This window comes from Tupaia chinensis, unplaced genomic scaffold (assembly GCF_000334495.1).
Source record: "Tupaia chinensis unplaced genomic scaffold, TupChi_1.0 Scaffold000513_1, whole genome shotgun sequence".
In the NCBI taxonomy this organism is placed as follows: Eukaryota; Metazoa; Chordata; class Mammalia; order Scandentia; family Tupaiidae; genus Tupaia; species Tupaia belangeri.
Window position 1 is genome coordinate 3,349,230 of NW_006160026.1, and position 15,372 is coordinate 3,364,601.

Below are 15,372 nucleotides of genomic sequence, written 5' to 3' on the forward strand. Positions count from 1 at the left end.
CCCAAACTTAAGCTCTTTCTGTGATGATATGACCATCCACAGCATTCCCCAAGTCTCAACCTTGCTTTTCTCTTCCCCACACTCCACACTCAGGTCATCGTAAGTCTAGATTCTGGTTCCTCAACAGATCTCACATCGTCCTGCTTTCTCTTCCCACCTTGTTTCTCTCTTAGTTCTCACTGATAGCACTGAACAGTTTTCTGGCAGTTCTGCTTGATGTTAGGCCCAGTCCCCACTCAACATGCACTGTCATTCTCCACCTAGGATTTCTAAAACACAGATCTGATTGTGTCACCTCCTTTCATTGCTTTTCATTCTTTCAAAAATATGTGCTCCCTTCTGAATAGAAAAGCTCAAGAGGCCAGGATGTATCAGATTTCCTTTCACTCTCTGAAACCTTCTCTCATTTCTTAAGTGCTCTGCCTCCCTAGGGCCCTGTTCAACTCTCATCAATGTGACTAGGGCTTACTTTGAAAAATATCTACTCAGGTGTCCTTTTCTTTGGGAAGCTTTACTGGGTATCAACAGGTGCTTCCAGATCCTCTTTCCCCCATAGCATCCTGCATAGACAGCACACCGACAATCATCCCGTATTGGAAGTAACTGTTCAAATAGCAAATTTGGAATCACCCAAGAGCTAGAATATGGAGTAGTCCCTGGGTGTCAGGCTGCTCAGCCAGATTTCAGCCTTCTTTGGGAAGTTTCTCAGCCTATTCCCTTTAGAGAAGTATCCCAATATGTCATTCTGGATGGTGATTTTTAAAGTCTGACTTTTATATGGGGGAAAATAAAACTTGCATTAGCAAAGTCTCATTTTGTGGCACTGCGTTGATCTCAATTACATTTTCTGTTGGAATAGTCAAAATAACTGGTCAAGATGGGAATCATATTTCCCACCTTATAGATTAAGGAACTGAAGCTTATAGAGATCTCACAGATAGAAAGTGGTATTTGGGTCATCTGTATACAACCTCTTCACGTAAGTGCAACTCTTGTGGGAATACTGGGCTTAATAACTTCTGAAATCCCTTCTAGTCTTCATGTACAGAGAAATGTGTAACAGCTGATGGTCTTCTCTTTCCCATTACTCAGAGCAATGATTTCTGTATGGGCAGGGGAGATGGGCAAGGATTTCCAAAAATCCCTGAGCAACTACTGATGGTATGCTTACTGCCTTCTTTAGCAAAATGACTCATTCATGCATCCTTCAACAAATATTGATAGCAACAAATATGGATAATGAATTCTCATTGAGGGCAAAGGCCCTTTGTCTTTCTGGGGCATGGGGCAAACTCAGAAATGAATAAGGCATTATCTCTGCCCTTAAGGAGCCCAGTGTCTTGGTGCATCTTTTACTTTGTCTCTTTATCCTCAGATAAAATCCAATTATGTCTTTGTTTCAAATGGAATGGAAAGCTTTCTTCAACTGTCCTTTAGGATTTTTCCTTGGGTAAGATTTTTAGGTAACTCCTCTTGTTGCAAGAAACTGTGTGTGAAGTACTAGGTGATAAGAAGTTTATTTTCCAGAGTTTATTTTATCTATCTAGAGAAATTTCCAAGGCCCTCCAGTTTGTCAAAGGTCAAAGGAAAGAGGACTAGAGCTGAGGGGTCCTATTTCATTGTTGCTTGCATCGAGACAAAGGATAGTACATGGTTTTGTTCATTCAAATTACAAATCATGTGTTAGATCAAAAGCCATTGAAATAATTGGGCCCATGGAGCAAAAACTTATGGAGGCTCAACAGTTGAATTTAAAATATGATAAAAATCTACCAAGTGCTTATTGCAAGCAAGGCATGGTGCTAGGCACTAGAAATTCAAACAATAATAAGAGATGAACCAAGCCTAAAGGCAGTCATGGTCTATAACATGAAGAAGTCATGAAAACACAAACAGTAATATCCTCTGGAAAGTGCTTTGCCAATCATGTGAAGGTGAGGTAGGAACAAGTACATTTGGAGGGGAGGAGGCACTTCTGGAGAAGGCTGTACAGGAAGGGACTCTACCCAATGCAATCACTAAGTTTCTTTTGAGTTACCCCAGGAGCTCCCCAGTTCCCAAAGTGTCCCTCGAATGGATCCTGAGTGTAAGGGGTGTATAGGTATGGTAGAGTGGATACAGGAAGAACTGTTGCATTGCTAAAACTCTTCTATGTCCTATTGAGAAACCTGTCCTTTATTCTACAGTTTACAGGAGGTCATAAGTGGATTTAATGCTTAATGCATTAAATCAGTGATTTAGAAATAATTGTGGTAGAGAAAGCATAGGATGTATTGTAATGAATGGAGGAAAACAGAAGGCTTAAAGGCAAAGTAGGCAATATACCCAATAAACTTAGTGCGAGATTAGAGGTTAAACAACATGTTTTAGTTTCATGTAGTGAAGAGGAAGAGAGAGAAACCTAAGCTGGCACTAAGGTTTCCAGCTTGGATTCATCCTTTAACAGAGGTTCAAAAGACAAGTCTCAAGATGCACATTCAGCATTGTTCAGTTGAACTTACAGGTGTGGAAGACATCATCCAAGCAGTATATAGATATTTTTCTCCTGAAATGTCTAATCATTTTTATTCCCTTCTAGTGTAGTTTTCATTTTACACAACATAGTTTTCACATTTAAATATATAAAAGATCCAAACTGAATACCTAATATTTGGAAAACAGTTATAATAATATTTGTGTTTTTCTAATTCTAGAATACATGGTCAATTCTGGGTTAGATTGCTTTCTATTGCCTGATTTCTCCCCCACCCTCATTATCAGTCATATTTTCCTTCTTCTGATGCTAGTAATTTCTTATAGGATGTCAAACATTGTGACTTTACCTTGTTAAATCCTGGGTAGTTTATATACCTATAAATATTCTTGAAATTTGCCTGGGACAAATATTAAGTTTCCTGGAGACAGTTTAATTTTTTTAAAGAGGCTTTTCTTTAAGGTGTGTGTGTTTGCTGGAGAGAGAAAGAGAGACAGTGAGGGAAAGTGAGAAATAACCTCCCTCTGTGGGGGGGAGGAATAGCTACACAGCTGCAATCCCTTCTCTTCCACTCTCCTAGGATCTTGGACATGGACATGCATGCACACATGCCTGGAGTGATTTCCTTTTCTTTCTTTCTTCTTTTAAAGAATTACTTTATTTGACTTTACTTATTTATTTATTTAAATTTGACCAAAAAGGGAGAGTGAGATTTTTTTTAATTTGCTAAAAGGCACATGAGCTCACCAGAGAGAGAGAGAGAGACAGAAGAAGAGATGGGGAGAGAGAGAGAAAGCAAGCCACCAGGTCCAAGATTTAAACCACGGTCAGCCACATGGGAGTCCAGCACACTTAGCTACCATGCTACCTGCTGGTCCCAACCTGGAGTGATATTTTAGTCACTGGCTCTGGTACTTGAACCACAGTACTCAGTAATCGAGCCACGGTTGGTCATGTGGAAGTCTAGCGACATAACCGCTACACCATCTCCTGGCCCAACAGTTTGATTTTTTAAAGTCTAACTTTTAAGATTTTTAAAAAGACTAATCAGAGAAGCATATAATCTAGTAATAATTATTTTACACAGTGAAGCAAGACACTTCTGATGACCTAGTGTCCCACGCATGAATACTAATGTTTTCTGGCCTGGCTTGTGGGAACAGACACTATTTTCAGCTCTGTGAGTTCCAGGCACTGATCTTTTTAAATGGTTCTTTTCCCAGCATCAGTTAGTTTTCTCACATTCATGCACTGGTTAATTCAACTCTGGAGATCTTTGGATTTCTTTTTCTTCTCTTTGGTAGAGTGTCCTGAAAACTTTAGTAACCTCCCTCTCCCCAGATTTTCAGCTCTGTATTTTCAAATCAGGGATTCCACCATATTCCATCATCTGGGATTTCTCTTCCTGAACCATAGTCTGAAACCTCCCTTAAAGCACTAATAAAGTTCAGGCAGTTAGAGGACTCCTTTCATCTGCTTCCTGTCTTTCAGGGTTCACTATCCTTCACTGCCTGATGTTGTGTCTTGAAAACTATTGTTCATATATTTTGCTTGTTTCGGTTGTTTCAGATGGAGAGATAAATTTTCTACTTCTTGCCACTCCATGGGAAGTATGTCTTCTTTTGAAACATAGATGACTGTGCACCCTGCCCTGTGTTGGGCCTTTTGAGTAATCTTGAACGAGTATACCATAGTGTCTTTTCTCCTTAAGGCAGTATGAGAGAATGGGAGGAACATCTTCCTTGTAGGTCATCAGAAAAGTCATGACATTTTTCTATGCAAAAATGCATCATGACTTTTCCAACAACCCAACAGGGGAGTCAAGGAGAAGGATGGCATGTGGGTACTAAGGTGATGCCATAAAGTATGTGAGATGACAGGAAGGAGAGTGATCTGGAGGATTCAGAACAGTCAAAACAGTGTGATAAAAAGGAGGCTGGAAAGCTGGGCAGGACCTGATAAGTAGGGAAGAAAAGGGAGAAAGTGCCAAACGCCAGGATACCAAGACATAGATAATCATCCGTCTGTGGAAAAAATTGGCTCTCAGGGACACTTTAAAACTATAGCAAGCTCTGATTACTCTAAAAAATACAGAAAAATGTTTACTCATATATGTCAGAGCCTAAAAGAAAGGGTCTTAATTTTAAGATCAGTCTTCCCACTGAGCCTCCTGAGAATCACATTCAAACATTTGAAATAATGACACTTTGGGTTTGCGCATATGATTTGCATTAATTGCACAAACCTATGTTTTCTCTACCCTTTACATTTCATCTCAAATCGTTCTTAGAGTATGGCTTTCTTTACTCTCATTGCTTGTATCATCACTTTTTCAGTAACTGACAAGCTGCCCCTTCAAAACTAACTTATACTTCACTCTCTATATTATTATAGCCTCACGTTTATATCACATCATCTAATCTGATTACATGTTTTTGAGTAGAGTATTATTTCTCATGAGGTGAGGTAGACGTGTCAGGTATACAGATGAGGAAACCACAAGTCAGAAAGATGAAGTGATATTCTTGGGGACACACGTTTGTGAGTTCTGAGGGGCACAACTGTGCCTGCAAGAAAGTCTAACTTTTTACTTCTCTCTAGCTTGGAAGTCAAATGCTGAGGTAGAGAAGCATAACTACATAAGAGGAGTCTTTGAAAAATTCATTGAAATTGCATGTTATGAAAAAACTATGGATGAATTTTAGAAATATTTTTTGCAACAAAGTAGACTTGTACTTGAATTCTACATTTTCATGAACTTGTTGAAGCTGCCTTGTCTATCAGAATGCAAATGGGGGGTTGAATCAGGTAGTCATAGTAGGTGGTGATTTTGACCTGTGGTCTTAGTGTCCTGATCTCTGAGCAAGATGACCATTTGGTTGTGGTGGCAGACAGTGAAACTCTAATTCATATTTATTTTATCTCACTGTTATTATTATTTTTTAAAATTTGCCAGAGGGAGAGGGAGAGAGAGAGAGAAAGAGAGAGAGAGAGAGAGAGAGAGAGAGAATACTCTCCAGTGGGATGTGGTCATGCTATAATCCTCCATTTCTCCATCCTTTCAGGATTTATGGACAGATGTGCATCTGTACAACATATTTTTCAAGCAGCCACGTCCAGACTTGAACTGTGTGGTTGATCATGTGGCATCCAGCTTCCTTCACAACTAAGTCATGGGGCTGGCCCTATTTTATCTCATATTTTAACACTTCCATTTTTTTGAGTATTTTGCATAAGGCATATGGATGTTAATTAGCACAATGGTAGAGAAATGTACAAATATATGTTTATCTATAGTATATATTGGCGATGCATACTCAAAACCATTTTATTGGGAATAATACATAATGACTGGTATTTAATAAACAGATACTTTGTGCCAGGTGTGGCACTAAGCACTTTCCATGGATTAATTCAGATAATCCTCATAATCATACTATGAGGAAGGTACTGCTTTTGTCCTCATTTATAGAAAAGAAAACTGAGGCACAGAGTTAAAGCTGTGTGATCAAAAAGCTTACCCACCACCTTTTTAGGACCAGAAAATCTCTGAGCATTGTTGTCTTAAGTTTGGAAGTTCAGGCATGGGACTAAATATTTATCTACAGTGTTGATTTAGAGTGATGTGGAATCCAGATTAAAAGTTCTTGAAGAGTTAATAAACATCAACTTCATGTCCGACACCTGGTTAAGAACTAAACATTTGCTACTTTAAGCAGGCACAATGAGAACATATCACTTCACTTCACAGTAGCCATGTGAAGAAGGTATTAATTTACCCATTTTTACAGATGAGGAAACTGAGATTTAGAGAGAGAGTAAAAAACTGTTTCAAGATTCCACTAATAGCAAGTGAGGGGGCTTGGCTGGAAGAACTATAGCATTTGTTTATCTCTGACCATGCAGTGCTTAGCCTACACATTGCCCCTAATGTTGGGATATTTCCCATGCCCTCCAAACCAGGAAGTTGTCAGGGAGCTGGGGTCCCACAGAGTCTGTTAAATAGGGATGTGCTTGTTCCTTGGTGGGAGGAAATCCTAGGGCAAATGGTATGTCTCATGCAACCCATGAACAGGACTTGGTTCCACCTTGGGGTGCACATCCCTAGCAAGAATTTAGTTCCTTCTCTAAGGAATTAGTCAGAAACGGTCCAGATTACAGTACTTAGCCTTCATAACTGAATTATAAAAATAAAGAGAAGAAAGGACAGAAAGAAGAAAGATGGAAAGCAGTCAGGAAGAAGGGAAGTCTGGTGGGAGTGGTGTTAAATGGTACTGAAAATCACCAAGCCCTAGTTTCATCATCTATAACAGGAGATAGTCACTGCCTTGACTGCATCCATTTGGAGGATGTAATGATGTCAAGCATATCAAGCAGATGCTCTATACAAGTAAGTTGAGACAGGTGAGGCTTGCTCTGATTTTTAGAATGTTTCCTGGTCCATTTTGGGGGCTAGGAGAGACAAGAGAACCTATGTCCATCCATGGGTTGGAGAGGGTCTCTGAGCATGACAGCCTCTGGGAGAACAAGAGTTTCAGGGAATGGGGTTGGCTGAGGTCAGTTCGAACATCCTAGCTGTTTTCCCTCTTGACCCAGAACCTATACCCTCGTACCTGAAGGCCATGCCTAATGGGCCCCTGAGGCTCAGGGAGAGCCCAAGGGCTCTGTGGCCAAGAAAGGGTCATACTTACATTATGATAGTGGGTGCCCTATTGGGTGGGATGCCTTTTGATTCTATAGTGCTTTGGCACTCTATACCACTTTGGTTTAAGTTTAGGGATGTTTCCTTCACACTTGGTGATCCACTAGTCTCTTTTCCTTCCCTTTCCTTCTTCCTCTCTTTCTTTTCTCAGCACAGCATATGCTGAAAAATAACTTTTCCTGAATATGGAGATCCATGGTATGTTCTGCTACAGGATTTTACAAATGAGTCAGGGGAAAGGAGTAGGGTAGGAAGAGATAAGGAAAATCAAAAAATAGAAAAGTTAAGACAGAAAGAAAGGAAGAGAGAGAAGGGAGAGAAATGGAGACAGGAGAGATGGGAAAGAGCAGAGACAGGAATAGGAATGAGGCTGGAGATAGGAGAAGATATAAAGGAATAAGGAAAGTCAAGAAAGGGAAAGAAGACAGGAGGAAGGAAGAGCCAGAAGAAGGAGCGCAGGCCTCTAGGGTGCTTTCTAGGGCCCTTCAGTCATCCCTGTTTATTTGGAACTGGTGGTAATATCTATGTCCAACTCTCACCAAGGGGAGCTTGTGAATAAATACCTCTGGGTAGGAGCAGATATCTGTAAACACAGCTGAGGAATTGAAAGTCAGGTTCTTCAAGGGTATCGACTTGTCAAAATCACACCACAGCTGCGGATTTAAAAAAAAAAGAAAAAGAAAAAAAGAAAAAAGAACAACCAAAAACAAAACAAAACAAAAAAACACAGGAACAACAAATCAGTGTGAGTGAGGCAAATGGAGCACTGTGCTATAGCTGCTGAGCTTCAGAAAAGCCTGGGGTAGACCAAGACCTGGAGTGGGGCTTGACTTCAGGATGGAAGTGCCAGCTTTGATCTCTTTTATTTAAAAATTAAAAAAAAAGGCAAACACAAGTACTAATGCAGAAAAAGCTTCTGCAAGGCAGCCACGAAGCCAGGTTAAATCTACTCTGTTGGCCACCTCACTTAGGGTCACGGGAATGTGCTCTTGGGGCTAGAAGAGAAAGCCAGATGGCAGGAGATGAGGACTGGGATGAGCTCACAGCCTGTCTCCAGATCAACCGTGAGTAGGATTCAAGGGACCAGAAGGGGGACACTTTCCAGGACAACTCTTAGTGCTGGGGTGGTGGGTATTTTCTAGGCCAGAGGTCATTGTTGTAGACTTCATGGCTTTCAGAAAGGAATAACTACCATGGGCCAAATGCCTCCTCTGTGCCAGACACGCTGTACAAACATGTCTTACAACCTCCTTGTAATGTACCTGCTATTTTAATCCCCATTTTACAACTGAAAAATATGAAACTCTGAGAAACAAAGTAACTTGTCCAGGGTCACCGAGCTGGTGGAGCTGAGATTTGAATGCAGGTCTATCTGACTCCAAAGCCTCTGATCTTCCTACCACAGCACTATGGCATGGTTTGCCCAGAGGCAACCATTATTTAAATTTCTTGGGCTCATTTCTGAATTCTATTTGCTCAAGACTGTTTTGTTTATTACATTCATCCTCTCATCAAGACTTAAGCTCCTGGCTACCACTCTGTAACCTGTAGTTAATGATACTATGTGCTTCCTTTTTAGTAGCCACAATCTATAAAACATGAATCAGATGATGAACTACACTAGATGATCATTTTTCTTTATCTTTATTCTGTAGAATCTTCCTACAAGGACAACCACAGAGCTCAAGGAAAGTGACTACTAAGCCAATTTGCACAGTGCATCTCAGGTAGCCTCAGAATCTAAGTCACTTTCTGATCATTTTGGGAGTCTACAGTCTGGGTTCCTGAAAACTTAGGACCTGCTCCCAAAGGGAACACTGATGGTTTCAGCCATTAGATTATACCTCCACTAGCTTCTCTCAACATGCCAAGTTTAATACCTAGAATCAGACAAATCACTTCTGATACCTAGCTGCCTGAGTCCTGGACAACACAGACTATTTGCATAGACACAGAAAATATTTATAGCTAATATGGTACAATTCTAGAGAGAAAATGCAATCATTGAAATGTAGACCACTAAATTAAAACAGTAAAAATAAATCACAGGAGTTGGAATTTTCTCTGAGTTCTATGTGTCACATTAACTATAGACTCCACTAAATTAAAACAGTAAAAATAAATCACATTAATTATAGAAACTTGGAAATCATAAGCAAGATACTCAACTTTCCTGAAAAGCAGTTTCCTCATCCATTAAATGGGGATAATAATACCCACCTGTAGCACATAGTAGGGTTCAATACATAGCAGCTATTTTATCTCCATTCCGCCACCCCTCTCCCACTCCCAGAGATACAATTTAGCATATTAGAATGAGCATAGGTCCAGGAGTCAGACAGACTTAATTAGCAAGTTATTTCATGTCTCTGAGCCTCAGTTTTCTTATAAAGTGGGGATAATGAGACTTACCTCACAGGGGTTATGTGAGGATTAAGTACAAACAATATGGAAATGTCTTCCTTCAGTGCATGGCACATAGCAGGTAGGTACTGGTACTTAATAGATAAATGGTAACACTTATTTACAATTTTAATTGGCCACAGATAGCACAGAAACTAAAGGGGTTTTGGAGCTCCTTTGGAGCAAATAATCCCCTCCACACACACAATGGGAAAAAAAGGACAAATTTCCAACATTAAAATGCAAGGTTTCAACAGAAGCTACATCTTAGTTCTCTGTTCTAAGCTTGGGACTGAACCAGGCATACAATGGTAACTGGAAGGGCAATGTGAGAAGCTGTAAGCGCCATGCACTCTTAATTCCAGACTACACACTAGACACCAGAGGGTTGGAGGACTTGAGATGCTTACAATATTTAGGATGGCACCCAGAAAATTAATCAATATGGATGCAAAGATGATGACGTTCCGGGCCAAATAGGTCTCATTAATCCAACAGCAAGTTTTCCGGAGGACGAGGGGCAAACACTTATAATCCTCTGCCGTGGTGATGAGGACCAGAGCTGAGTGCAGCATTATCAGGATGGAGAACTGGATGGTCATTGGCATCACTCTGCAGGGAAACACACACAGCGTTGGGTCACATGGCATTAATCGTCTGATTCCTACTTGCCAAGCAAGGCTGGCTGTCTTTATTATCTCCCTTCCATATCCATTGCAACTAGTAATTCTTCTAAAATCCTATCTGCTCAAGACTATTTCCTACAGATTTTTAAAAATTACATCCGTCTCTAGAATATTCTCCTTATTGAGACACTTTGCAATAAATATCAAATGTTTGGCTTGATTTATTGCTCTCGCCCACTTTTTTCTATTCTGTTGTCATTCACTTTTTTTTTTTTCACTAGGCAACTGATGACAAGGCAACTGTTCCCCTTTCCTTTTCAAGGAAAAGAACTTATGAGATTTTCTTCTCCATCTCCTCTGATGCCTAGAACTTGGCATTGGTTCTGGGTTGCTCTGCTTGGTTAGTGATTAATATACTCTGCATGGAATATACTATACCCCATTTGAGATATGGTTAAGGAGAACTCATCCTTGCCCAAGGCATCAATATTACCCCGAAATTAACAGTCCAAACGTCAAGCTCTCACCCATGGTAGCCTGTGTCTTTTGGATGTCTGCTGGGTATCAAAATGTTTTTAGCAACTCAGTGATCTCAAACATCATCTGCAATGGTTTCTTTACCTGTTTTCTCTCCTTATAACAAGCTCATAAGCAGCTGTTGCTTCTCCGTGGGAATTCATCCCCTGTTCTCTATTCTGTGTGCATACATCCGTATCTCACACTGACATCTCTAATTTTTCCACTTCTATTTCACCCAGAAAACTGCTGTAGGTGTTAGAGGGTACCCTGATAGAACTAGTGAAGATGTAATATTTGTTCTTTCATCTATAAATTGAAGCCATCCATCTGGCTTTAATATTTCTCACTGGCTGACACTTACTAAATAATTATTTAGTAAATGAAAATGAATCCGTATTCTTTTAACCCTATCTCTTACCATCCTCCTGCCTGAATTTTCTTATTTGTTATTAATAACATAAGCATAAATAAAAATGATGTATTGAGTTCTGACTATGCTCTGGGCACTACACTGGCACTTCATATGTAATATCTTATTTCCATTTCTCAATACAGACCTAACAAGTATCTTGATCTTTCTCTCCCTCTCTTTTTAATCTAGATGAAGATTAAAGGCTCAGAAGGAAGAACCTCCCTGGAGTCATTCAGTTGGTTAGTGTTAAAGCTAGGATTAAAAGCCCACTCTGGGATACCACCCTCCTATTCTAATTACTTTGGTGAATCACACATATCCCATTTGCCATAATCTTTTTTCTTTGTTGTTTCTATTTTTCTTTTTTTTGTTTCTATGATTTCATCATGATATTTATTTATTCAACAAGCTTTCCTCCCAGGCACAGAGGTAGGTATCAGATCTTTCATAAAGAAAAACACAATCTCCTCATCCTCTAAAATAATCTGTATAATCCAGTGGGGACTGCAGATATACAAATGACGAGCTATTATTTCATTATCTATAAAGAATTATGAATAGCCACTATTTGAAAAATAAGAAAGGGAATCAAGGAGGTTTCACAAAAGAAGTGACATTTGGGTTAGGCCTTGGACACTGAAGGGAGGACTTATAGGGAGGGAAATGAGGGTAGCATATGCAAAACTTCAGAGAAGGAGAATGGCTGGTGTGTTTAGTTTTCCTGTATCCTGGGTGGAAAGGCTGTGGACCGAGGGGGGAGGGGCCCCATACATGCTGTGCTGGGGTTTTTTTACTGTTGGCAGTTTGCAAACATTAAAGCTGCTTAATCAGGGAAGAACATGATCACATCTGTGTATTGAAAGGCATCCTTGCTGGGAGGCAGAAGTGGAAATGAGGAGAATAAGTGTTTGGAAGATTCAAATGGCTGAGGCATGTGGTAATGGGTTAGAAGTTTGGTACTTGTGGGTCATTGGTTGGAGGTGTGCAGATGTCTAGGTAGTTAGAGGACAGCTATAGAACTCTGGGGTGGAGTGACTAGAAGGTGGTTGAGGATCTGAGAGCAGAACTTGCCCAGAGAGAGTGTGCACACAAGAAGCCAGAGGGCTCAACATGAAGCCGTGGGAGAAGCTAAGGGGTTGGAAGAAGGCAGCAAAGGGAATTTAGGAACTATAAACAGAGAAGCAAGAGAGCAGGAGTACAATGCACATGGCAGCTGGGAGTGGTGGGGCTAGGACATTGCAAGGACAGAGCAACCAAGAATGTCAATTTCCTCTCATGGGCAAGCAACACAAAGGCTGGAAAGTGACTCCTCCTAGAGCCGCAACTACTACTGTTAGAGGTTTTTTCCTCTTTTTTTTTTTTTTCTTTTCTTTTTAATACTTGCATAGTTTTGATTTTATGGATCACCTTGATAAGAAATCTCTGTGGGAGTTCTAGATGAGAACAGAAGGCTTATGCAGTAGTGAGTTCCCAGAGGGCTCCAAACAGATGGGAAACTTCCCCCCAAACAGGCTGGAAAAACACTCCTTGACAACACACCATTATTCCTGGGTACTCAGGGGAAGAAAATGAAGGAGAATGCAGGTGAATTGCTTTGTCAGGCAGTCCCATGAGAGAAGGGGCCAATTCTGAGGCCGATGTGTCTCAATAACGTGAGGCAGCCATTGAGAATGTGAATATCTTGTTTCAAAATGCAAGACAGAAGCAAACCCAGGAGAACAAGTTTGAAGGCCATTTAGCAGGAACCTCAAACTCTTACAGGGCTGCCACTGCTATCCAGGTAGTCTCAGGACCTCAGAACAGCATGCAGGGCCTTGGATGGCCACTCTTGGCCCCCTTTTCTGCCTTATTTTCCTCTTTCAAACTTCTCTGTATGCCATGGTCTGGGCAATACTGAAGTGCACAGATCCTGCCCCAAATGCTGTGCTATTTTCACTTCTGAAGGCTGTTAACTTGGGACAAGTCCTGTTCATCCTGCTTTCAGATGAAACCAAAACTTTTCTTTAGATTCTTCCATGACACTTTACAGGGCCGAGTACACATAGGGTGCTCAATTAAATATCAGTTGGCTCATGCTGTTTTGAGGAAGACAGATCTTCGTTCCTCCCCCCAGCAGCCTTCATAGGGTAGAAGACTCCATTTTATGCTCTCAGACCTTCTGTCTACTTTCTGACTATGTCCTCTCCAGGGGAGGAGTCAGGGCTAATCTAGGACTTACCCGGGATGTACTTAAAGGGTGTTCTGAAAAGGTAAGGTCATAGTTAATGGTCAACATCTATGCACAGTTCACATACCTGTATTTTGCTCTTAGATCCACATGATGACAGGGAAGCTAGGCTGTGGTCTGCCCTATGGGAGGAGGCCTAGACATCTTTCTCTTTGATCATGCCATCTCTTCCTTTAAGTAAGGAAGTTGAGGTCTAGTTATCCTTGGTCCTGGGCACAGATGGGTACTTCTGTGATCTTTGCCTCACTCATTTTTGCTCTAGTGGGTGTGCCTTTTTTTTTTTCCTCCCAGCATCATGCAGTAAGATTTTTCACTAGAGTTTAAAGGTGAGTTCTGGATGCAGGCAGAGATTTAAGATATTCAGGATGGAGGCTATGTGGTCCACTGACTTCATCTATATTCTATAGCATTTACAGTAGTCTTGCATAGGCGAATGAGGCATTTATTTGGAAATATATAAAATTGGTGAATTATCACCCATGTAGCTACTGGGCTTTTGGGTATACTCTTCAGTGATTGGAAGGGTAAGAGATCACCAGGGCATATTGGAGGATCATGTGAGAGGATTTGTATTCAGAACCCACTTGAATCTCTGACACAGTTTTAAGTGAGTTCTTTCTGGGTTTGCCAAGAAAGGGAGAGGGGAGATGGTGATGAAATATAGAAAATTTGCCTAGTGGAAAAACAAAGATTTCTATGTTTAAATCTGTAGTTCCAAATCATAATCAGCAGTGCACCCTTGGGTAAGCTTATTAACTCTTCTTAGCATAATTTATTAATCCATGAAAATGGATTTATTTGTTTATTTAGAGAGATTTTTGCTATAGGGCATGTGCACTCACCAAAGAGACAGAGAGAGAGATAGAGAAACAGAAAATGCGAAATCAGCCCCTAGGGGGATGTCCATGCAGCAATCCCTTCTCCATTTTCCTCTTGGGATCTTAGGCATGCACACACACATGCCCAGCATGAATTTCAATCCATTGGATCCAGGACTCAAACATTTGTCAGCCATGTGGGAGTCCAGTAACGTAAACATTATGCCATCTGGTGGTCTCAAAATTTGGATTTTTAAAACCTATCCTTTAAAGGAGGCTCTGAGGTTAAGTAAAGTAATGAAGCAGTATAATAAGACTGCAGAGAAATGTTATTTTACTACTCTGTTCATGGTGAAATTCAAGAAATCAATGACGTTTTTAAGATCTATGGGAAAGTTAACTAAAAGACAGGCTTTCTAAGTAAGGTACTGGCACTGTGTATAGCTTAGCTCCTCTGGAAATCTCTGCTGTAGCTCCTCAGTGTTCATTTAGTTTTTCACACAAAAACATTATAATATCAGATTGTACATTTTATCTAATTATAGAGCTACTCAGGCATCCAGGGTTTCAAATTCACTTTTGTATTGTTGGTGCACATGAGAGTCAAGGAAACCTTTCATTTCTGAAATCGAGTCTCAGAAAGAATGACAAGGTATTTGCAAACAGCTCTATCCAAATAATTTCTAGACATTAAGTCCTAATTACTCTCTGCAGCCTGTCTTTAAACCAAGCTTGGCATTGATATCATGAGCTGATGTTTGCTAGGAAAGCAGAGATCTGTGGGATGAGTGAACAGCCTATAGCAGGTTGAGGTGCAGTAGGAAACAGAAATTCAGATCATACTGAAGGATGACATTTGTATGAGCACTGAAAATCTGCAGAGAGCCTCTCAGTGCATTTGATCCTTACTGCAACTTGGAGAGAGAGATATTATTAGCTCTTTCGATAGATGAACATTTTGTGGCAAAGAAAGTGAAATGGAGCCAGAATTTACCCAAAAATGGGCATGATTAATTAATTCTTCCTGAAATCTTGGGAGATGGATGCTATTATTCCCATTCTACAAATGACAAATCTGAGGCTTCAGAGACGTTAAATACATACATACATCTAGTAAGACACAGACAATAATAAAACCTGGTGCCTCTTTCTTTTCTCTCCTCACTCTCTTGCTCACTCCTTCCCTCTCTCT

The 15,372-nt window shown here is 40.4% G+C and overlaps 1 protein-coding gene across 1 annotated transcript in view; it reads right to left on the reverse strand.

The window, feature by feature from the left end:
• Positions 1 to 15,372, reverse strand: part of ADCY8 (adenylate cyclase 8) — a 242,822-nt gene that overhangs the window by 43,924 nt on the left and 183,526 nt on the right. The window contains 2 exon segments of the mRNA XM_006156697.2: positions 7,739 to 7,828; positions 9,989 to 10,190. Coding sequence (XP_006156759.1) covers positions 7,739 to 7,828; positions 9,989 to 10,190 — 292 coding nt within the window.